Source organism: Sebastes fasciatus, chromosome 18 (genome assembly GCF_043250625.1).
Source record: "Sebastes fasciatus isolate fSebFas1 chromosome 18, fSebFas1.pri, whole genome shotgun sequence".
Lineage (NCBI taxonomy): Eukaryota > Metazoa > Chordata > Actinopteri > Perciformes > Sebastidae > Sebastes > Sebastes fasciatus.
This window is the reverse complement of record NC_133812.1, coordinates 26844151-26866351: the sequence shown is the minus strand read 5'-3', so window position 1 is coordinate 26866351 and position 22201 is coordinate 26844151. Positions and strand designations below refer to the sequence as shown.

Genomic DNA, 22201 nt, shown 5'->3' with positions numbered 1-22201 from the left:
CAACTAGGAACCGGTTCTCTATTCCCATCTCAAGCAACGATTTTATCCGCCACTGACAACAATTTACCCGCAATTGGCCGACGGCGGGTGCTAATTTCAGACCCTTAAAGCTAGTATAAAATACGTTATAAAAGTAAAAATCAAACAATATTTTTTTTTCCATCTCACCAGCCGAAGCAGAAGAGAGCGAAGTAGAGTCCCAGTAAGGTGGCGACCACATGTCTGATGAAGGGACTGGTTTTACTGGGATGAAGGAAGAGGCGAAACCAGAAGGCCGACAGCAAAGCGCAGAGCTGACACACCACAAAGTTCACCTGCCAGACAGAGAGAGGGGCGAAAAGACACATTACAGGTTAACTACAGACACACCACAAAGTTCACCTGCCAGACTATTTATTGAATCAGTTGTTTATTTATTTTTGATTTTGGCAGCTTCTGTCCTCCATAGACTGAGGCCTACACGGTGCGTTTCGAGGCGTCCGGTTATAAATGGCTGATCTTTATCTGTTTGTGTTGTCTCCACAGAGGGAGTATCAGCAGCGTAACATCTGATCCAGCTGTAGAGTGAAACAGGCGACGCTTGTTGATGTGTTGCTCATTAATAATGAACGGCGTGTAAACTGAGCGATTACAGTCTGTTTCCTCTTTCGTCTGCTGCCTGAAGCTCCACACACACGTTAATTAGAGGCTGATGACTAATGAGGAGGACACACACTGACCGGCTCCACGGCTGGAGAGTAACTGAGTACATTTACTCAAGTACTGGACTTCAGGTACTTGTGTTTCCATTTCATGCTGCTTTATACTCCTATGCTCCTTCTACTCCACTACATCTCTGAGAAAAATATATAATAACTTTAGTTACAGATTCAGATTTTAAAAACAAAATCTAATCAACTAATAAATGCTGATGTCTTATTATAGATTAAAGTACCAGCAGTATATATAGTCATTAAAATGAGCTCCACCTTAAAATATTAGTAAAATATCAAAAAATAAATAAAATGAGCCCCACCTTAAATATTAGTAAAATAAAAAATAAAAAATATCCAGAAAATATTAGTAAAATGAGCACCGACTTAAATGCTAGTAAAATATGCAAACAATATCAATAAAATATCAGAAAAAAGAGTAAAATATCAGAAAAATATTAATAAATTATCAGACAAAATATTTATAAAATATAAAAAAACAGTAAAATCTGAAAAACATTAATAAATTATCCGACAAAAATTTCCCAAAAATAAATAAAATGAGCTCCAACTTAAATATTAGTAAAATGAAAAACATTAATAAATCATCAAACAAAATATTAGTAAAATAGTGAAACAGGGAAGCTGGGAGCTCGCTACAACCTAAAAATCACAAGTTGTGTTAATGCGTTAAAGATTTTAGTGGCGTTAAAACAAATGTTCCTTATCGTGTTAACGTTTACAGCCCTAATAATAATCCAAACTTTAATAATAACAATTTCATTTAGTTTTCTTCACAGGAATGAATTAAGACGTAGGCCGACTGTGTATGTTTTTAAAAAGTTGTCTTATATTCCTAAATATCAAGAAGGCCTCGCGACCCCCCGGTGACGCTCTGGTGACCTGTAGCGGAGGTCAGGACCTCCAGGTTGGGACGAGGCCCTGACAGGAGTCTGCTTTGTCCTGTTGATATTCAGAAGTACTGAGATCCTCTATGGAAGTATATTAACATACAAATACTATAGTACAAGGCTGGGACTGGATATTTACTGGATGTACTGCACACCTCCTGTATGAAGTCATTTATTACATATAGTTATTATTGTTCTATAGAGAACTCTGGATATAGACCGTATATTTATTTATTACATATAGTTATTATTGTTCTATAGAGACTTTATATTTGTAGTGGTGGAAGAAGTTTTTAAGTAAAAGTACCAATATATTCATGTAAAAGTCCTGCATTTATAATCCTATTTACTTGGAGCTAATATAGTCCAACCTGAGGAGCCAGGCCCCTCCAGGACCCTCCAGAGGATCCCAACCTGAGGGGCCGGGCCTCTGTAGAGGGTCCCAACCTGAGGGGTCGGGTCCAAGTCTGAGGGGGTCAGGTCTCAGTCTGAGGGGTCTGGTCCCAACCTAAGGGGCCAGGCCCCTCTAGAGGGTCCCAACCTGAGGGGGGCGGTCCCAACCTGAGGGGTTGGGTCCCAGTCTGAGGCGTCGGGCCCCTGTAGAGGGTCCCAACCTGAGGCGTCGGGCCCCTGTAGAGGGTCCCAGTCTGAGGCGTCGGGGCCCTGTAGAGGGTATCAGTCTGAGCGGTTCAGGTCTCAGTCTGAGGGGTCTGGTCTCAGTCTGAGGTGTCGGGCCCCTGTAGAGGGTATCAGTCTGAGGGGGTCAGGTCTCAGTCTGAGGGGGTCTGGTCTCAGTCTGAGGTGTCGGGCCCCTGTAGAGGGTATCAGTCTGAGGGGGTCAGGTCTCAGTCTGAGGGGGTCTGGTCTCAGTCTGAGGTGTCGGGCCCCTGTAGAGGGTCCCAACCTGAGGCGTCGGGCCCCTCCTGAGGGCCACCAGATGAATCAGATTTCTATTACCAGAGCTCTGAAGCCAAAAGGGCTGAAACACTGTTATTAATCTTTAATGATTCACTTTATTTAACAAGATGCTCAAATGTTTTTATCTGTAGTATCTCTTTACATAAGTACACCTCAGATTTAATAACATTTATAATAATATTACATATTATATATATTGAGATGCAGGTTTGACTCAGAGCCGTGATTCTATTATTAATATAATATAATAATAAGTAAATGTTATTATTATTGGGGCCTGTATGAAGCCACTGACCTCAGAGTCATCAACAGCTGATCAGGATGCAAAAATGATTTCATGTGTCTCCTGCTCATCATCATCATCATCATCATCCTCCTCCTCATCATCACAGCTCCTCCAGCCTGTCAGACCTCCATCATCATCACCTCCTCCTCCTCTATCTCATCCTCCTCCACCCTCCTCCATCTCCCAGCTCCACCGTGTCTGTGCCTCTCCTCCCGGCTGTGTGTGTCTGTGTGTCGCTGTGAGGCCTCCATCCATCTTGGAGCTCCGCCGCGCCGCTCTGCTCGTCTGTTCTCGGTGTTTAGTTTAACGGGTTGTGTGTCGGTGGTCGGTCGGTCGGTCGGTCGGTCTGTATCTGATCTTACCTGGTCCAGCGGCAGGTTGGTGATCTCGCTGACCGGCTGCAGCAGGCTGGAGCCGGTGCAGGCCGTGGATTGGAAGTCTTCTTCAGCGGCCATGGCTCCTCCGGCTCTCCGGCTCTCTCTCCGGGTCTCTGCTGCTCTCTGTGTCCGGCTGCAGCAGCTCAGAGGCGGCGGCGGAGGCTCCGTGATCCGCCGACAGTCTGTCTGTCTGTCTGTGTGTGAGTCCTGCTGCTGATGCTCCTTCCTCCTCTCCTTCCTGTTCCTCCTCCTCCTCTTCCTCCTCCTCTTCCTCAGTCTGTCTGCCCCCCCTCCCCCCCCTCCTCCCTCAGACCCCCCCACATCCATCTCTTATGCTCCTTCTTCCTCCTCCTCCTTTCTATCCTCCCCCTCCTCTCTACTTCCTCTTCTTCTTTGTTTCTTCTTCTCTTCCTTATCATCTTATTCTTTTATTCCTCCTCCTCTTCCTCCTCTTATACTTTTATTCCTCTTCCTCTTCCTCCTCCTCCTCTTATACTTTTATTCCTCTTCCTCTTCCTCCTCCTCCTCTTATTCTTTTATTCCTCTTCCTCTTCCTCCTCCTCCTCTTATTCTTTTATTCCTCTTCCTCTTCCTCCTCCTCCTCATCCTCCTCTTATTCTTTTATTCCTGCTCTTCCTCCTATTTTCTATGTTCCTCCTCCTCTTATTATTTTATTCCTCTTCCTCTTGCTCTTCCTCCTTTTCTTCTTTTATTCCCCTTCCTCCTCCTTTAATTCTTTTATTCCTCCTCCTCCTCCTCTTTTCTATCTTCCTCCTCCTCCTTTAATTCTTTTATTCCTCTTCCTCCTCCTCTTTTCTTCTTTGTTTCTTCTTTTCATCCTTTTCTTCCTCTTCTATCCCTCCTTCTCCTGTTCTTTCTCTCCTATCACTGTTTCTCCTCCTCTTCCTCTCAGAGATGTTTGTTCTACTCTTTGATGTTTGATGAGACAAAGGGCCCCTGATCTCCAGCAGACATGTTGAGGCCCTCAGGAGCCAGAACACCAGACTGGAAGACGTCTTAGTCTCTGGTCGTTTTATGACTCTCTGTGGTTTTGTGCATCTTTATGGTTGTTTATCATGTCTTTGTGATAATTTTCTGTCTCTTTTCCTTTTTTTTGCCTCTTTGTGTTTGTTTATTATTTCTTTGTGGTAGTTTTTTGTCTTTGTGGTTGTTTATTATTTCTTTTTGGTCATTCTTTGTCTCTTTATTTTAGTTTTTTGTTCTTTTGGATTTTATGTATTTATAATATGAATAAATGTAAAACAACAAATACATGATGAACATCGTCTCGTAGACCTAAACCTGATAATATAGTACTATATTTTCAGGCTATAAGAACATAGATTTAACATTGTCAACATTCTTCAAAACAGTTTATTTTCATGAAGTTTATTATTAAATCATTTCTAAAGAACTAAAATCACCACTTTCTCTTTCTGAATCTATTTCTAACCTGACCACCAGACTCCAAGCAGCAGGAGGTCCAGTAGCTCGTTACACAGCCGACATTAAACCAGTAGAAGAAGAAGACACTTCCGGGTGGTTTGTTGTGACAGTTAGCAGTTAGCATCGAGCTAATCATGTCGGCTACAGAAGACGACACCGAGCTGCGGGACCTGCTGATCCAGAACCTGGAGAACAACGGAGTCCTCAACAAGCTCAAGGTCCAAACACTCAGTTAAATACCGTTAAATACGTTATTAAACCGTTAACTGCTGAATTAACCGGCCCGCCGGCTAGCAACGCTAGGCTAGGCTAGGCTAGGCTAGGCTAATGTTAGCTCAACAGCTAACTGTCAGTGATAGAACAATATCAGCTGTGAGAGAACTTCAAGTAACGTTACTGTACTAAAGTACAATTTAGTTACTTTTACTCGAGTATTTCCATTTTATGCTACTCTTTACTTTTACTCCACTAAATCTCAGAGTAAATACTTTTTACTCTACTACATTTATTTTTTCTTTACAAATTCAGATGATTAAAACAAAATCGAATAAATTAATAAATGATGATGTATTATTATAGATTAAATTACCAGCAGCATATAAAGCTGCATCTTAAATATTAGTAAAATAAAAAATATTTAAATATCCAAACCATATAAGTGAAATAGCAGACAAATATTATTAAAGTATCAGACAATTTTTTTTTAAATATCCTAAAACCTAACATACTAAAGTATTTCCATTTTCTACTACATTCTACTTTTACTGCAATATCATTTTCCACTTGTGCAATTTTGTTAATAGTCTGTTTATTGTCAATACTGTATATACTGCTCCTATTTTTATACTTCCTTCTATTTAAATGGTTCATATTTTGTTAAACTTTGTTTAGCTATTTTTTTACTGTGTTAGCTGATGCGTCTTGTTTTTTGCACTATCCCCTTTACTGCTGTACACTGCACATTTCCCCACTAATATAGGAATATCTGATCTTAACTTATCTCTCCCCTACATCTCAGAGTAAATATTGTACTTTTTACTCTACTACATATATTTTTTCTAACTCAAGTTACTCAACAAATTCAGATTATTAAAACAGAATCTTATAAACTAATAAATGCTGATTTATTATTATAGATTAAACTACCAGCAGTATTCTTGATTAAAATGAGCTCCATCTTAAATATTAGTAAAATAAAAATATTTAAATATCCAAACAATATTAGTAAAATAGCAGACAAAAAAATTGTAAAATATCCTTAAAAATATTAATAACATATCCAGGAATCATTGGTAAAATATCAGAAAAATATAAATTAATTATCAGACAAACTCTTAGTAAAATATGCAAAAAAATATTCCTAAAATATCCACAAAATAAATAATATGAGCTCCAACTTAAATATTAGTAAATAAAAAAAGTAAAATATCCAAACAATATTAGTAAAATAGCAGACAAATATTATTAAAGTATCAGACAATTAAAAAAAAATATATCCTAAGAAATATTATTAACATATCCAGGAAACATTGGTAAAATTTCTGAAAAATATAAATTAATTATCAGACAAAATCTTAGTAAAATATGCAAAAAATATTCCTAAAATATCCACAAAATAAATAACATGAGCTCCAACTTAAATATTAGTAATCATATAATAATATCCAAACAATATTAGTAAAATAGAAGAAAAATATTTGTAAAATATCAGACAAATATTTGTGTTAAGAAAGTTAACAAAAATCTCAATAAATTGTAATATTGAATTGCTATACTTTCGATACCCACGTATCGTGATAGTATTGAATCAGGAGATAGTTGATTCGTCCCAGCCCTAATAATATTGTGGCTGTTAAAGTAATTTGTCATGAACTGCTCATAAACCGTCACCTGTCTGACTCACCTGTTTCCTCCTGCAGGCAGAGATGAGGGCTGCAGTGTTCCTGGCGATGGAGGAGCAGGACAAACTGGAGGTGAACATTTACTTAATCATCATGTCCTGATGTTTCACTGAAGCTCATGTTAACTTTATTATTCATTTCTTTCAGAACAAAACTCCTCTGATCAATGAAAACCTGAAGAAATGTCTCAACAGCAAAGACGGTGAGTCATTTATTCTCCTTTATGGACTCTTCCACTCTTTCCTGTTCAGTTTGTTCTTCCTTCACTCAGCTGGTCTCGTTGTGGATAAACAGTCTCGTGTCTCTCTGTATGTTGTTATGATGTAGTTTGGTATAGACAGATGTGTTCAGTGATGAGAGGGCTTCAGCCTCCGGAGCTGAGGAGTTGTTATAGTTCCTGTTTGCCACCACTGGGTGGAGCTGTGAGCCCTCAAACCAGCAGGACTCAAGTGGATCTGAAGAACCAGACCGGGTTCAGAACCAGACTGGGTTCACATTCAGAGGGTCCTTTTGAGTTGTTGTATTTTTATGTAGAAAACTGCTGCTTTAGAAAGAAAAACTGAAATAAAATTAATTTTCTGAATAAACTCCAGTGCGATATGAAGGACGGAAACTGCCGAAACAATAATACGATTAATTTATTGCTATTGCTATTTATTATTATGCATTTAAATTTTTTTTTTTTTGTTGTTGTTTTTTTTACTAATTAATTTATATTATTCTTAATGGTCTCTTTAAATTTTCTAATTCACTTATATATTTTAGCATCTACTGTCCTCTTATTGTCTAATTTCTGCCCTTGTTTGTTGCATTTATTTTTTCTTTTGTAAAGAATAAAATTATTATTATTATTATTATTATTAATAAAACTTGACCGGGCTTGTTGACCTTCATTTCTCTGCATGTCTGCAATCCTAATCGTTAACGTGTTCAGTGAGCTGTGATGTTGCGTTCAGGTGCCAGTCCTGATTAACGTGCTCAGTTAGCTGTGACGTTGCGTTCAGGTGCCGGTCCTGACTCTGTGTTGTCTCCCTGCAGGCCGCCTGGTGGCCAGTCTGATCGTGGACTTCCTGCAGGTCTTTAACCTGGACTTCAGCCTCGCCGTGTTCCAGCCGGAGATCAACTCGGTGAGTGTGAAGACGCAGAGACGTGGCGTGACCACGGTGTGACTCGGAGGCTTGTCTCTGTGGTCTGTGGCTGTCACACTTACATCACACGCTATCGTAACCTCCATCCTGTCTGCTGGCGTCCGGTTTCTGGTTTCTAACAATCAAACGGCGCAGACATTCTTGTAAAAGAATGAATTATTTCATACTGAAGTAAATTATAACTAAATGATGACTCTCTTCCAGTAGCCTGAATATTCAGTCAACACTGGTGCATTCAGGGAACAGCTGCTGAAAACTACTTTTAAATGAGCTTAAAATACGTTTGAATAATAAACAAATAATGTTAATTAAATAGTTTGTTTCTTTAAAATGTTTCTGTTCAGCAGCCAATCACATGATTATAATGTAAAATAACAAACTAAATGTTGATTATCTGCAGAATAAAAACACGTTAAATAAACATGTAGAGCCAGTGTTAGATATCTGATCTGCTGTTAAATGAGACGTTTCCTCTCCTGTTCTGATGATGTTTGTGTGTTTGCAGCTGAACAGCCTGGACAGTCGGGACCTGGTCTGCAAAGATCTGGGTCTGTCAGAGTCCGAGGTGAACAGGAAGTCCCCCCTGCTGCTGGAGCTGGTCCGGAGAGGACGACACAAACCGACCGAGGTGAGACTGATGATCAACCAATCAGCTTCACTTCCTCTAACGCCCACTAAAAAGTACATTTACTCAAGTACACATTTGAGGTACTTCTACTTCACTACATTTATCTGACAGATTTATTTACTTTACAAATTAAAACACACGAAGAGTTTATAAAACATGATGTTTTGTTATAAATTAAACTCCCCAACAGTTTATACAAGTACAGCTGAAACCATTAGTCCATTAACCCTCTGAGACACCTGCGATCCTGACCGACTTTACTGTCTTTCAGAGGCGGTAGCTAGATTGACAATAAGGGGGTTTCTGAGCAGTTTACACAACAGAAGTGCTCGCGAACCAATCGCCGAAAAATGCAGAAATCTCCAAATGTCAAAAGTTTTGAAACCAAATCACAGCATGGCTTTTTCTATGGTGTTCCTTAAGGTCTTGGTGTCTTAATGTGGCATTTTGGAGGGATTATTGATCATTTTTATTAATTCTCAGGTGGTAAAAAATGGTTAAATTTAGCACCGAATCTGTGTAACAAATAGCATCAACCCACAAATTGCTGCAACAACTTATGAAACATAATAGAGCATGGGGATGACCATCATATACTTCTATCATCATGTTCTAAACCCTTGTACACTTTTACAGTACAGTAATATGTCTGCTGCCGTTGGCCTGTTCAATGTGATCTTCATACTGTGTTTATTGTTTATTGATTCTCTGATGGTTTGGTCTGATTTTATAATTTCTTTCCTGTTTGTGGCGTCTTGTAGTTTGAACAGGGAGACAGAAACATCCTCAAGGTGAGCTGACGGTGTGTTTCAGTGTGTGTGTGTGTGTGTGTGTGTGTGTGTTGTGATCTGGGTCAGTGGTGGAGGTCTGACAGTAGAGATGGAGGAAGTGCAGCTTTGGTTTCCTGTTGATCTCACTGTGTCCTGGTTTCCACTGTTGAAGCTTAGACTCAGACACTACTACTAATACTACAACTGCTGCTGCTGCTACTACTACTACTACCAGTTCTACTACTACCCCTACAACGAGTACTACTACTGCTACAACTGCTGCTACTACTACTAGTACTACTACTACCACTACAACTAGCACTACTACTGCCACTAGTACTAGTACTGCCATCACTCTGCTGCAGTGTCAGCTCAGGATTAATAGTAATATCAACTCACATTACCATTTTCTTAATTCCTAATCATGCAGATACGATTTATTCTATGACTTCTTCTGTTACTACAGTAATACTACTGTTACTAATAGTACCTCTGGTATTATAAATACTACTACCGCTACTACTATAACTGATTAAATACTGATTCTTAAAAAGAATATGGAGACATGTACACTAAAACAAACAAGACTAATGCACACAAGAAATAAAACCAAATAAAATAGATAAATAATAGATTATTAGATAAGTGAGCAGATGGACTCTTTAACATTCAGAAAGTATACTTAGAGTTTTATCTATAAGCAATGAATGACAACAATTACATGATAATTTAGACTTTAATTTTACTTTTGTACTCAAAATCAAGCAGTAGAAAATTTGAGTTTCCAGGATGAATCGTGAGATGTGGTTTCATATTCAAACAGTATTGATGTTTATCTTTCTGAAGACTACTACTACTACTACTATTAGTAGTAGTAGTAGTAGTACTACCACATGTGCTTCTAGTACAACTTGTAATAAGAATAATATTTTCAGTTTTGTTCACCAAAACTAAAAAAAATAATACAAATTATTATAAATAAATAGATAAATAAAAAGGACATTTAAATAAGAATATAAATAAATAAGGGAATTAATTTTTAAATGTATTTATTTATTTTGCATTTATTTTTACATTTATTATTTATTTATTTACTTTTGCATTTATTTATTTATGCATTTATTTATTTTTGCATTTATTTATTTTTGCATTCGGTTTTATTTATTTATATGCATTTTTGATGTATGTATTTATGCATTTATTTATATATTTATTTATGCATGATTTCCCTTTTGCATTTCACCCACTATTTATTTTTTAAATTTATTCATTTATTTTTGCATTTCTTTTTTATTTACTTATTTATTTATCTATCTATTAATTAATTATTTTTTTGTTTATTTTTTATTCATTTTTAAATGTGTATTTATTTATGTATTTATGCATATATTTATGAATTTATTTATGCACGATTTTTCCTTTGCATTAAACCCCTTCTTTATTTCCCCAAACTTACTTAAACAGAAGAGTTAATAAATAAATAAGGGAATTAATACAAAGATAAATAAATAAAGAAGAACATTTAAACGGAAATATAAATTCATGTCACATTTGATCAATTAATTCATGCCTACATTTATTTTTAATATTATTTGTCATATTCATTTATTTATCGAGTCATTTATTTATTTTGGCAGCTTCTGTCTTCCATAGTTTTATGACTTGAACTAAATACATTTATTAAAAGAAGATATTTCTGCGTTCAGCTGCAGCTTCTTGTTTCTCTGTCTCTCTCGTAGGAACCGTCTCAGAAACAGATCTCACTCGCTCGGAAGAAGTTTGACTTTTACGACAAGGTGAGCGCTCAACACCTTTATGTGTTTGTGATGTCATCAGTCTCTGGCCAATCACGGCCGGCTTTGTTGAGGCTGATAGTTGTTGTTGTTGTCCTTCAGGACGGGAGCGGCTCGGTGGTAAAAGAAGATCTGAAGAGCGTCTTCACAGATCTGTTCCCCAGTTTGAACAAGTAGGAAACACACGCTGACAGATATTAACCGTTTATTTATTATAAATAAAGTTGCTGAGCCACTCTGAATGTCTCTAGCTACATATATGCTAAAACATTTTTACTGTATTAATTTAGATATTGTCCAAAGTAAAAGTCCCTGTAATGTTTGTGACCTGCAGGAACATGTTGGAGAGGTTCATCACTGATGAGCTCAGAGCTGCAGACAAGACCTTCTCTAAAAGTAAGATTAATAATACTAATAACACCATCTGACACCTCGGTACTGCTGGACAGCTGACCGATCAGGTCTCAGGACTCAAACTGGGAAAAATACTGTCTTTATGAGCTGCTTCCTGTCATGTAGAAACACAAACCGTTGTCTCAAATATCTCTGTATGCTGCTGGAGCTTTAACATTTCACTTCACAGGAACTAAAAGGCCCAAGACCTTATTATTATATTATAAAAACAAACATTAAAGGCAGTTAGATATCAGCTGACACCTCTTGCTTACTATTATTTACTGTTGTCATGTCTGTTGTTGTGTGTTTGGTTTGACAGCGATAGACTTCCAGGTGTTTGTGGGATTTTACAAGCGTCTCTTCTCCCAGTGCAGAAGTGTGGTGAGTTTGTTATTCACTTATCATGCAGTGATTTAAAGGAGCGCCCCAACATCTTCTGGGGGTGAAATGCAAAGGGACATTTGTGATATAACATATTTAAGAAATATAAAATACACTTTCTGTATATCTGTTCCCTTCTGTTTGTTTTTTATTTTATCCTTCAAGTTTTTTTGGGGGGGGAGGACGGAAGCTGCCAAAATAAATAAATAAATAACTCGCTAAATAAATTAATATGCCATTAAATATACCACACATAATATTAAAATGGTTTCAGAACTATTCTCTTTACTAATATAAAGAAAATAATACAGAAATAGATACGTTTGGGGAAATAAATAAGGGAAAAAATAATACAGACATAAATAAATACATAAATTAAAAAATTAATGAACACATTTAAAAACAAATTTTAAATGAATGCAAAAATAAATAAATTAATAAATAAACATAAATGCAAAAATAAATAATTACATTTTAAAACAAACAAACTATACGAAATACACAGAAGGGAAAATTAAACAGAAGAGTAAATAGATAAGGGAATTAATACAAAGAAAAATAATTAAAGAAGCATATTAAAACAGAAATATCAATTTATGTCACATTTTCTCAATTAATGAATGGCTACATTTATTTTTAATATTATTTTTGATATATTTAATGACATTTATTTATCGAGTCATTTATTTATTTATTCATTTCTTTTTGATTTTGGCAGGTTCCGTCCTCCATATATATATATATATATTGATGTGTTTTGTTCCCATCAGACTCTTTAGTGTTGTTAATAAATGAATACATTAACAGTAAGCGTTTCCTGCTGTGACGTCTGAAACTGTCGTCTCTGTTCAGGTGGATCAGGACTCTGATGGTCCTGAGGACAAGATCAACTCTCCACCTGTCAGTAAGGTACGTTCACTTTCACCTGCTGACCTCTCAACGTTAGCTGAGTGTCACTACTGCTGCTGCTGAGCCCTGTGATGTCTCTTCAGTCTTTAATTTCCATTTTTAACGTAGTTTAATTTGGCCGGTGTTTTCACTTTAGAGGATGCATTTCACCATTCGAGGTGCTTTGAGAGAAATATGAGGTTTCTTCTTGTCTTATTGGTGCAGGTTTAGCGGACGCAAAAGCCCCACAATCCTTTTGTGAACTCCCCCCCGCCTCCCCGTGTAACATCCGGTATATAAAGGGTCAGTGTCAGGTGTGCTGATAGCTGCTGTGTCCCTGTCGTGCACAGATCCCCAGATATAAAGGAGGACAGAGTCAGACAGCAGCCAAGGTAACAACCGAAAGAACAGCTCCTCTGCTCACTAACGCTGACTTCCACATCTCATTTCTTTATCTAATAATCTACTATAAAGATAGAAACCGCCGTCTGTCTGTCTGTGTCCTTCACTTATCTAAAGAACTGTTCATCTAATCTACTTCACACTTGTTGGGTACCAGCAGTAGGGATGTTCATAATTAACCGTTTAACCATTAACCGACAATAAGCATTTTAACCGCTTTAACGCTATCGGTTAAAACGGTTAAAAGAAATATTTATAATTAATTAAAAAGCTGAGCGGCTCGTCACTTTAAGGAGAAAAGCTGGTCCACCTTAACAGTCCACCTTAAGAGACGGAGCCGGAGTTGCAGGATACAGGAAGTCGGCTCCCGTCTCTGGCTCGCTTGAGCGGAGCGGAGGAGTTGTACACTGCTACACCTACGTTCACAGCTATAACGCCACCATCAACCTCACACTCACCGCCGCCACACACACGGTCTGTTGGAAACTCGCTAAAGTTACGTCGCGCTGACAGACTGTATGTGTGTGGCGGTGGCGGCGAGCAAGAAGCCTCCAGCTATGCTAGAGCTGCTAACGTAGCACAAATACACACACTGTTTATCGGACAATCGCTATCGTTAATCCGGGCAGACACACAGCTGACAACCTGCTAAACTAAACTAAATGTGCGGTGGAGAGTTTTACTGGGGAAGTGGCTGCATGTCTGCGACACTACACGCAGCATCGTAGCTGCTGAGTTAACGCTCCCGGACGGTGAACTGGGGACTCACTTGTCTGTTGTGCTCGTACACTGCAGCTGGCGCGAGGCACAAATCTTGTCGGTTAATAGTTAATAATCGGTTAACGAGGGTTGGTTATTGGTTAAGACATTTGTTCAGAATGAGCATCCCTAACCAGCAGTCATACTGTGGTTCTCTACAACGCTGCCAACAGAACATCTGGGGGCCAAGCGATCAGGACGGGGGCTGAACTAGTGTTTCAGAAACCTGAATACAGATCTGTTAACTCTTTAAACCTCAGATGTGAACACACACACACACACTGATATCAACCACCTAAGTACATATATGGACTTAATGGTAACTCTTTATAATAACCATCATTTGGTAAATGTTTTTAGACCGATGACATTAGAGTGAGAGCGCGGGCGGATATATTAACAGAGAAACCGTCACCATGACGTATAAAACACACACAGGGGGGAGGGCTCGGCGTGAACACATTAGTATACACGTCGCTCTGTGACTTCACTGCCAGTTTAAGTGGGAGTGAAACTCGATTTCAGATTTCAGAAACTCGTCGCCTGAGAATAACCAGTCTGACTGTGTGGAAGGAAACTGTGTTTGATCAACCCAATTAACTGGAACAGTGACGTCACAGCAACTCCTCATGAAATAACCACTGATTTACTAAATCAGGCTGCACCATTACAACAGTGAAGGGATAGTAGTATGAGGTACTGAACCACAGTCGGTGTGTTACCTACAATAGATGGAGTTTGGAGCAAAGCAACGCTGTCAGACAGCCCTTTCTGACGGGGAACTGAAGCCGCTATCTAGGCTCTCTTCAAAGCCACCAGACTCCATTCACAAAAACAGCAATTTTGGTGTTTTAAAGGAATAGTTCAGATTCACTAAAGTCACACAACAACACAAACAAACTAACCAATCAAGGCAGCGGTAGAGCAGCAGCGTTCGGAGAGAGAAAATGACAGGTGTTTTCAATGGAGTCTGGTGCCTTTGGCGAATCATCACTTACTCACTTTACTGTAAAAGCTCCTGATATATTACGATATCCAAAATCGAAGACATGTCTAGTCTCATATCACAATGTCGATATTATCTTGATATATTTCCAAACCCTAGCTGACACTAACGATTATTTTCTTTATCGATTAATCTGCCGATTATTTTCTAGAATAATCGTGAAACATGTCCAACCCAGTTTCTGTCATAGGTGACGTCTTTAAATGTCTCGTTTTGTCCCAAAGATACTCAGTTAAATATGAAATATAAAAAGGAGAAAAGCCACAAATCTCTGTATTTAAGAGGCTGAAAACAACATTTTATGTCATTTTTGCTTGAAAATGACTTAAATGATGAATCAATTATCAGAATAGTTGGTGATTAAAGGGATTCTTTACGGTTGTGGTGGGGGCTGGTCGTTTGTTGGCGTTTAGCAGACTCACATTTCTAACCGAACGTTAGCTCCCATTCTTCACGTTAAAAGCCGTCTACAGGCTGATAGATGAAACCCAGAAAATCCCAGGTTATGTTACAACCTGTTCACACATTGGCAATAAAAAAACGATTAAAACACATTTATATAAAACTTACATACAGTCCCTTTTAATCTGCTGATTATTTCTAAAATAATCGTGAGAATGTTCAAGGTGACGTCTTTTAAATGTCTTGTTTTGTCCAAAAGCCAAAGATATTCAGTTAAATATGAAATATAAAACAGAGAAAGGCGCAAATCTTCATGTTTCATTTTTTGACATTTCTGCATGAAGATGACTTTAATGATCAATCCATTATCAAAATAGTTGTTGATTAGTTGTTGCAGCTCTACATGTTGGACCTGAAACTGGTCTTATTGTCTTCGCTCAGGCAAAGAGACGAAACTCCTGTTCTTTTTTTTACAACAGACGCTGGCGCCATTTTGGACTGCAAACGCTTATTATATATATATTATATATATATATATAATATATATATATTATATATACATTATATATATATATATATAATATATATATAATATTTTATTGTTCAACACAGGCCATTTTGGTAGACTATGACAATAGAATAGAAATAATGTAGTTTTACTTTCGTACGTCTCTTTGTAGGCGGACGTTTTACTGGCGTCCGGTAATCGCTTTCAGTCCAAAATGGCGGAAGCGTAGCTCTGCTGCTGGGCGCTGACGTCGCAATGGAACGAACAGTTGACTTCCACCTCTTATATAATATACTGTATATTAAAATATACTTCTTTTTGCTCAGGACTCGGAGGGCGTGGCTTCTCCGGGTAAAGTGGACTTCCAGCCGCCGGCCTCCAGACACGGCGAGGCGTCCTCCTCCGCCGGCCTGCAGAGGGAGCGTCTGGACCTCGACCTGGAGGTGGAGGACGACCCCGACGACGGGGATTCGTTCTTCGACGACCCGCTGCCCAAACCACAGAAGACCTACGGCTGGTGAGACGCCTGACCTTTCACCTTTCACCTTTCACCTTCACCTTCTTACTGCATCAGCTGCCTCGCTGTGATTGGTTCAGTCCAGGTCATGTGTCGTCTAACCAGACTGCTCTTTATATACTTTATATACTCTATATACTTTATTTACTGTAATACTTCAAACAGAATAGTTTGACATTTAGTTTAATCCTCCTTTATAATATATATATATCTATATGTATACACGGTGTCTGTTCTCTGTGTTTCTCTGCTGCCTCTTAAAGTCCTGCTTCTCCTCTGGGAGAAAAGGACTCAGAACGGACAGACAGTCAGAAAGAGTGAGTATCTCCACTGATTAACTCAAGGTCCACTTACTGCAGCTCTGTCCTGAGCTTTTGACTACATCACACAGCCTTCTGCAGCCGGTGGGTTGATTTTAGAGTGTACCGACTACAGACATGAATCTAGTCTGAGCTCAACATGGACGTGAGGTTCCTTCAGTCAGTGGACTTTGAGTTTCTAACATGTAGAGAGAAGGTTTGAACATCTTTGATGAGATGTTTTAAGTTTACACCGTTAGATTGTTTTATTTTTAACCTTAATTTAGTTGCAAAATGGACTTCTTTTTTATTCTGACAATCATTAAAAAGGTCATGACATGTTTATAAATCTACGCTGTGAGATGGAGGAATATAATAATACGTAATATGTAAGGGATAATGTACTTCAGGGCGATGCAGGACGGCATCATCGCTCTGTCGGGGTTTATTTCACAACAATGACCCGCTAGCTGTACATTATCCTGCTTATTACACGGCTACTTACTGAAGAAATCATTATTTTGACACAAAAACGGTCCGCCAGAGTCCGACATCAGAACTGCGTCTATAGCAACGGTCTGTTATACATAGCAATGGTCTGCTATACATAGCAACGGTCTGTTATACATAGCAACGGTATGCTATAAAGAAATAACAGGCCGTAGAACGCCGTGATTGATCAATCAGAATCGAGTATTCAACAAAGCCGTGTAATAAATAAATATAATCCTTTACAAAAGCCAAACAGAGTGGTGTTTCTGACTTTTCTATCATCTTTGCATTTTTAATGGATCACTGAAGAGTTTCACGTCTCAGTTTCTCCTCAGACTCTCAGAGATCTGCTCCTCCGTGTTGTGTTCAACTTCCTGTGTAGTTTGTCTTTTATTTCTCTTCTTCCTCTGTTTCTCTTTGCTCTGTTCTTCCCCCGATAGAGTGAGAAGAGAATGTCCTCTGCCTTTTGCATTAACGTGCTTTTATTGTGAAGTACATAAAGGAAGTGATGATCAGCAGCTAAACGCATCGACAGATGAAGCCGGCCGAACAGGAAGTGTTAGATGATGGTGTTGAAGGCAGAGCTGGAGTACAAACTGGATCCTGGTGTAGGTTCCTGAGGAGTCCAGGTTCTGGTCCAGGACTGGGTTGGTGAGGGTTTAGAGGTGGGACAGGACGAGGACTTCATAACCACGGAGGTCAGGGAGACGGGGTTCAGTCCTGTGGTTCTTCCCGGTCCTTTGGGGACGGGATGGTGGTGGAGGACTTGAAGCCGGCTGCTGAGGTGTTGAAAATGTCCAGATTAAATCAGTGCGTCCTGTATGTCCCTCTGAGCTTGTCTTACCTGTCCAGGTGTTCCTCTTCCTACTTTGGTTTTTCTGTCCAGTCTTTACACTGTCCTCTCTCTGTTGATGTCCCTGCTTTGTCCTAAATGTCTTTATATCTCTACTGTACTTCCTTTTCTTGTCTCCTTATATCCTACCTGCATCTCTACCTGTCCTCCCTGGCCTTCTGTCTGTACCTATCCTCTCCCTGTCCTCTCTACCTGTCCTCTCTATCCTTCTGTCTGTACCTATCCTCTCCCTGTCCTCTCTACCTGTCCTCTCTATCCTTCTGTCTGTACCTGTCCTCTCCCTGTCCTCTCTACCTGTCCTCTCTATCCTTCTGTCTGTACCTGTCCTCTCTATCCTTCTGTCTGTACCTGTCCTCTCCCTGTCCTCTCTACCTGTCCTCCCTGCCTTCTGTCTTCACCTGTCCTCTCTACCTGTTTGTCTCTACCTGTCCTTTCGAACCTTCTCGCTTACATGTCCTCTACCTGTCCTCTACCTGTCCTTTCTAACCCTCTGTCTTACATGTCCTCTACCTATCCTCTACCTGTCCTCCCTGCCTGTCCTCTACATGTCCTCTATCTGTCCTCTCTACCTGTCCTCCCTGCCTTCCTCCACCTGTGCGTCCCCCCCTCCTCACCCTGCAGTGTTGTCCCCCTGAGGGAGGAGTGTCTCTCTGGGCCGGTCGTGTCCCCCATGAGGCGAGGCAGAAGCCTCAGTGAGTGAGTCTTTACGGCCGCCATCGTGTCTGATGTCACGTGAAACACGGCTGGTGACGGCTGCTCACGTGGACGCCGTCTAACCGACCAACCGGAGACAAACTGTTGATTTCCCAGCATGCATCAGTGTGTTTAACAGCTAACTGCAGTTAAAGTCCACAGTTTTGTTCTCATTGATTCATCCGCTGTGCCGCTGTAATGTGTGATGTCATCAGCCAATGTGTGATGTCATGGCGAGGCTGAACCCAGAGCTGCTCAGCTGACTGTGTGATGTAAACCGTGTTTGACGTCGTGAAGGAAACAAGCGTCCACGTCGGTGTGAACTCGTCCCAGAGGACGACTGTAACCGAGTCCGATTACATTTCACTGTCGGCTCCATCAAACTTTAATGATCTCTGAGGAGGAAGTGGGTCAGCGAGCAGCTCCGGGCTCCGGGCTCCGGTTACATTCACACTAAACGCTCCTGAACTCTCAGTTTAGACACGTTCTGCATGAGTGTGCATGAGTGTCCCCCTGGTCCACTGTGTGTCCCGGTCTGCGATCTCTGTTGGGACCAGTTTGAGACGCAGACCTCCAGGCTCAGAGTGATCTATAGAAAGTGAGGACGAGTCCGTCTTTCATCATCTCTGTCCCCTTTCTTGTCTTTGTCCTCTTCCCCCTCTCTGTCTCTTTGGTCTCAGTCTGTCTGTCCTGGCTGCTGACTCAGAGGACGAGAGAGACGATCGTCTCTCTGAAGACAGTCAGACCTCTGAGCTCAGGTGAGCTGCAGACGTGATGTGAAAGGAACAGGTGTTAAAAAAACAACAGGAAGTTAGTTACTGTAGTTTGACAGCAGGCGGAGCTGATTAAGATACTTTAAAACTCTTCTTCTTCTCTGATAAAAATACTTAAAACACTTCTTCTCTGATAAAAATACTTTAAAGGTCCCATATTATGCTCATTTTCGGGTTCATACTTGTATTTTGTGTTTCTACTAGAACATGTTTACATGCTGTAATGTTAAAAAAAAACTTTATTTTCCTCATACTGTCGGCCTGAATATACCTGTATTTACCCTCTGTCTGAAACGCTCCGTTTTAGCACATGTTGACGGAATGCGACGGAATTGCAACAGCATTGCGTTGCTAGGCAACAGCTTGGGTCCATGTGTACTTCCTGTCAGTTGATGACATTCACATACACTGCAACCAGGAATAAACTGGGACACATTTAGAATGTTTACGTTTGAAATCTGTGTAAAGGGTCTAAATATTGTAGATTTGTGACATCACAAATGGGCAGAAATCCTGAAAGCTTTTTTCAAATGCAGAGTTTCTGAATACGGGCTGTGTGTATTTCCCTGTGGATTGAGGGTTTCGATACTTTCACAGTATTTATATAGGATTTTTAAGCCTGCTTTATAATAAAAAAAACATGAAAATCTCACTTTTTTATAATATGGGACCTTTAAAACTCTTCTTCTTCTCACAGAGAAAAGACGCTGCAGAACTTGCCTAAGAATTTTGATATTTTTCACTTTTCTTCAGTCTCACAGTAATCTGGTAATCCAGTAATAGTAATAATCCAGTAATAGTTGTCTTTACATTCATGAGACACCGAGCTGATCTCAGATCAGTCAGCACTCTGTTCATGGAGACTAAAACACGGGGCTCAAGTTGAAGCCCACAGCATAATGGATCCCCCAAAGCATCATGGGAACTGTAGTTCCAAAAGTTAGAGCACGATCATCCCCCGAATAGAAGTAAGACAAAGAATCATAGGAGTTACAAAAAAACCATTAATATTGGCTTTTCCATGTTACACGATCTATAACCTTATCCTTTGACATTACCAAAGCTCAGTAATGGAGGCGTTGCCATGGAAACAGCACATAAATCGTTGGTGGATTTAGTCTTAGTTTAGTAAAGTAGTCATCATTATTTATTGGAGTAATAATCTGTGTTATGTTGTAATTAAAGTCCTCCATCCTCAGCTGACTGTGTGCTGTTTGTATCCCAGGAAGGCCTCCGGAGCCAGAGGGAGTCCAGCAGGGTCCCTGTCCGACGCCCAGAGACCAGGAGGAGGAAGAGGAGGAGGAGGAGGAGAAAGAGGAGGAGGAGGAGGAGGAGGAGGAGGAGGAGGAAGCAGCGCCTCGGAGCAGAGCCACAGCAAGAACGGTCAGAGTTCAACAGTTCTCGACAGTTACCGTCCACCATTTACATTACTGGGGATAGTAACTCTTTGGTATCTGGGGATAGCTACCGATAGCTACCGATAGCTACAGATAGCTACAGATAGCAACAGATAGCTACCGATAGCTACCGATAGCTACAGATAGCTAGTTAGCTAGCTAGCTTGTCTGTAGAGGTATTTCTCTCTGAAGCAGGATGGAGAGTTCATGTTTAACTTTTTTCTTCCTGCAGGAGCGTCGAACTCCAGAGAGAGAGGGTTCAGAGACTCAAAGGCCCCCAATGATAAAACTGGATCTCTGCATTTAGGTACGATTCAAACCACCACAACTCCAGAATCTCTCCTTCTGTAGCGCCGTGAAGGAATATTTGTCCCTGTACTGGTTCTCTGCATTTTAGATTCTAACTTGCTGACATTTCAGAGCCGTGGTCGGGGCCATAGATTATAACTTACTGATATTTCAGAGCCGTGGTCGGGGCCATAGATTCTAACTTGCTGACATTTCAGAGTCGTGGTCGGGGCCATAGATTCTAACTTGCTGACATTTCAGAGTCGTGGTCGGGGCCATAGATTCTAACTTACTGATATTTCAGAGCCGTGGTCGGGGCAGGTTTGAAACAAGAATCAGTTTCAACTGTTTCAGTAACTTCTGTCTTCGGTAGGCAGAGCAATTTAATCACATCTGGGAACCATTTTTAAAGTTTTGACTGTAAAAATATTCAGCTTACTTATTTCTGTTAGTTAGAAATGTGAGTGTCATCTGCAAAGAGTTGAATCATGAGATTTCTGTTGAGTTGTTTTTGTTCATTTTAGCCGGTGGGGAAGGGGGTGGTGAGATGTAATGATGCTTGTTAAAGACATAAAAATGTTTAACTTCACAAATTAAACTTTTCAAACTTTGTCTCACAGATGACGATGTTGAATACGACGATGACTTTAACAGGTGAGACTGACGATGTGATTCTTCGGCGTGTTTTTTACACTTAGAGGTTTTTGTTCATTTCAGTTTGCTGTGAAATCGTCACACTCAGTTTTTAGTGTGCTGTACTTTAAAGTTACTTCGACCCAAATGAAAGCTTCCTAAACTTTAACTGTGATGGATCATTAAGTCTCTGCAGGTAGATTTTTATAGACATGAACAGAAACCAGCGTCTGTCTGGAGGGAAATTAATCTAAACTCTGACAGAAAGAGAAAATATTGTTGATTTGTTTGTTGCAGTCATCGGTCAGATCTGTCCAAGAGTGAGCTCAGCATCGGCGAGGAGATTGAGGAGGTTTCCATCGAGGGACCCGACAACAGCGACAAGGTGATCAGATCTGATCGTGGTTCAGGTTTCACCTGCGTGTCTTTAAAATGTTGACGTTAAACCACATGTTGGTGTTTGTTCTGCAGCTGGATGAAACCACTCAGGACCTGAGCGTCTCTCAGCTCAGTCAGAGTCACGGAGCCGACTACATGGAGGAGGTGGCCTGAGCCTCGCAGCCTCCCATCATGCACCTCTTTGTATCCTGCAATATTTAAGTCTGTACAGTTTTAATGAGCAAATAAAGTGATTTGTATTCAGA

General features: G+C 39.9%; 2 protein-coding genes and 1 long non-coding RNA gene across 11 annotated transcripts in view; 2 read left to right on the top strand and 1 right to left on the bottom strand.

Moving 5' to 3' along the window:
* The window catches only part of LOC141756547 (uncharacterized), a 13893-nt gene extending 12967 nt beyond the window's left edge, over positions 1-926 (top strand). Inside the window, exons 3-4 of the long non-coding RNA XR_012591495.1 lie at positions 172-352; positions 526-926. This is a non-coding gene — a long non-coding RNA (uncharacterized LOC141756547). The remainder of the gene's footprint in view (positions 1-171; positions 353-525) is intronic.
* The window catches only part of mboat2b (membrane bound O-acyltransferase domain containing 2b), a 17586-nt gene extending 14060 nt beyond the window's left edge, over positions 1-3526 (bottom strand). Inside the window, exons 1-2 of the mRNA XM_074616350.1 lie at positions 3170-3526; positions 169-314 (exon numbers count right to left, since the gene is read on the bottom strand). Of these exons, the coding sequence (XP_074472451.1) occupies positions 169-314; positions 3170-3511 (488 nt within the window). The 5' untranslated portion in view covers positions 3512-3526. The remainder of the gene's footprint in view (positions 1-168; positions 315-3169) is intronic.
* cep43 (centrosomal protein 43) lies at positions 3253-22201 on the top strand. Of its 9 annotated transcripts, XM_074616351.1 has the most exons (22): positions 3253-3384; positions 4649-4848; positions 6550-6603; positions 6679-6733; positions 7570-7658; positions 8185-8307; positions 9069-9098; positions 10817-10873; positions 10973-11043; positions 11205-11266; positions 11586-11647; positions 12500-12556; positions 12886-12927; positions 15939-16129; positions 16393-16446; positions 18395-18469; positions 19147-19224; positions 20465-20622; positions 20869-20943; positions 21545-21578; positions 21855-21942; positions 22029-22201. In XM_074616351.1, exons 2-22 carry the CDS (start codon positions 4765-4767, stop codon positions 22107-22109), a joined length of 1620 nt encoding a protein of 539 aa, XP_074472452.1. In that variant the 5' UTR covers positions 3253-3384; positions 4649-4764; the 3' UTR covers positions 22110-22201. The 9 variants fall into 9 exon arrangements, with proteins under 9 accessions (XP_074472452.1, XP_074472454.1, XP_074472455.1 ...); XM_074616353.1 differs by lacking the exon at positions 16393-16446 and having other exon boundaries at positions 3254-3384; XM_074616354.1 differs by lacking the exon at positions 18395-18469 and having other exon boundaries at positions 3255-3384.

What these genes read in the sequence shown, in the direction of transcription:
- cep43 (XM_074616351.1), top strand. Translation starts at nt 4,765, where the DNA reads ATGTCGGCTACAGAAGACGACACCGAGCTGCGGGACCTGCTGATCCAG. An exon ending in ATGTCTCAACAGCAAAGACG is followed by an intron (nt 6,734 to 7,569) that starts GTGAGTCATTTA and finishes GTCTCCCTGCAG; the next exon opens with GCCGCCTGGTGGCCAGTCTG. An exon ending in CCACAGAAGACCTACGGCTG is followed by an intron (nt 16,130 to 16,392) that starts GTGAGACGCCTG and finishes TGCCTCTTAAAG; the next exon opens with TCCTGCTTCTCCTCTGGGAG.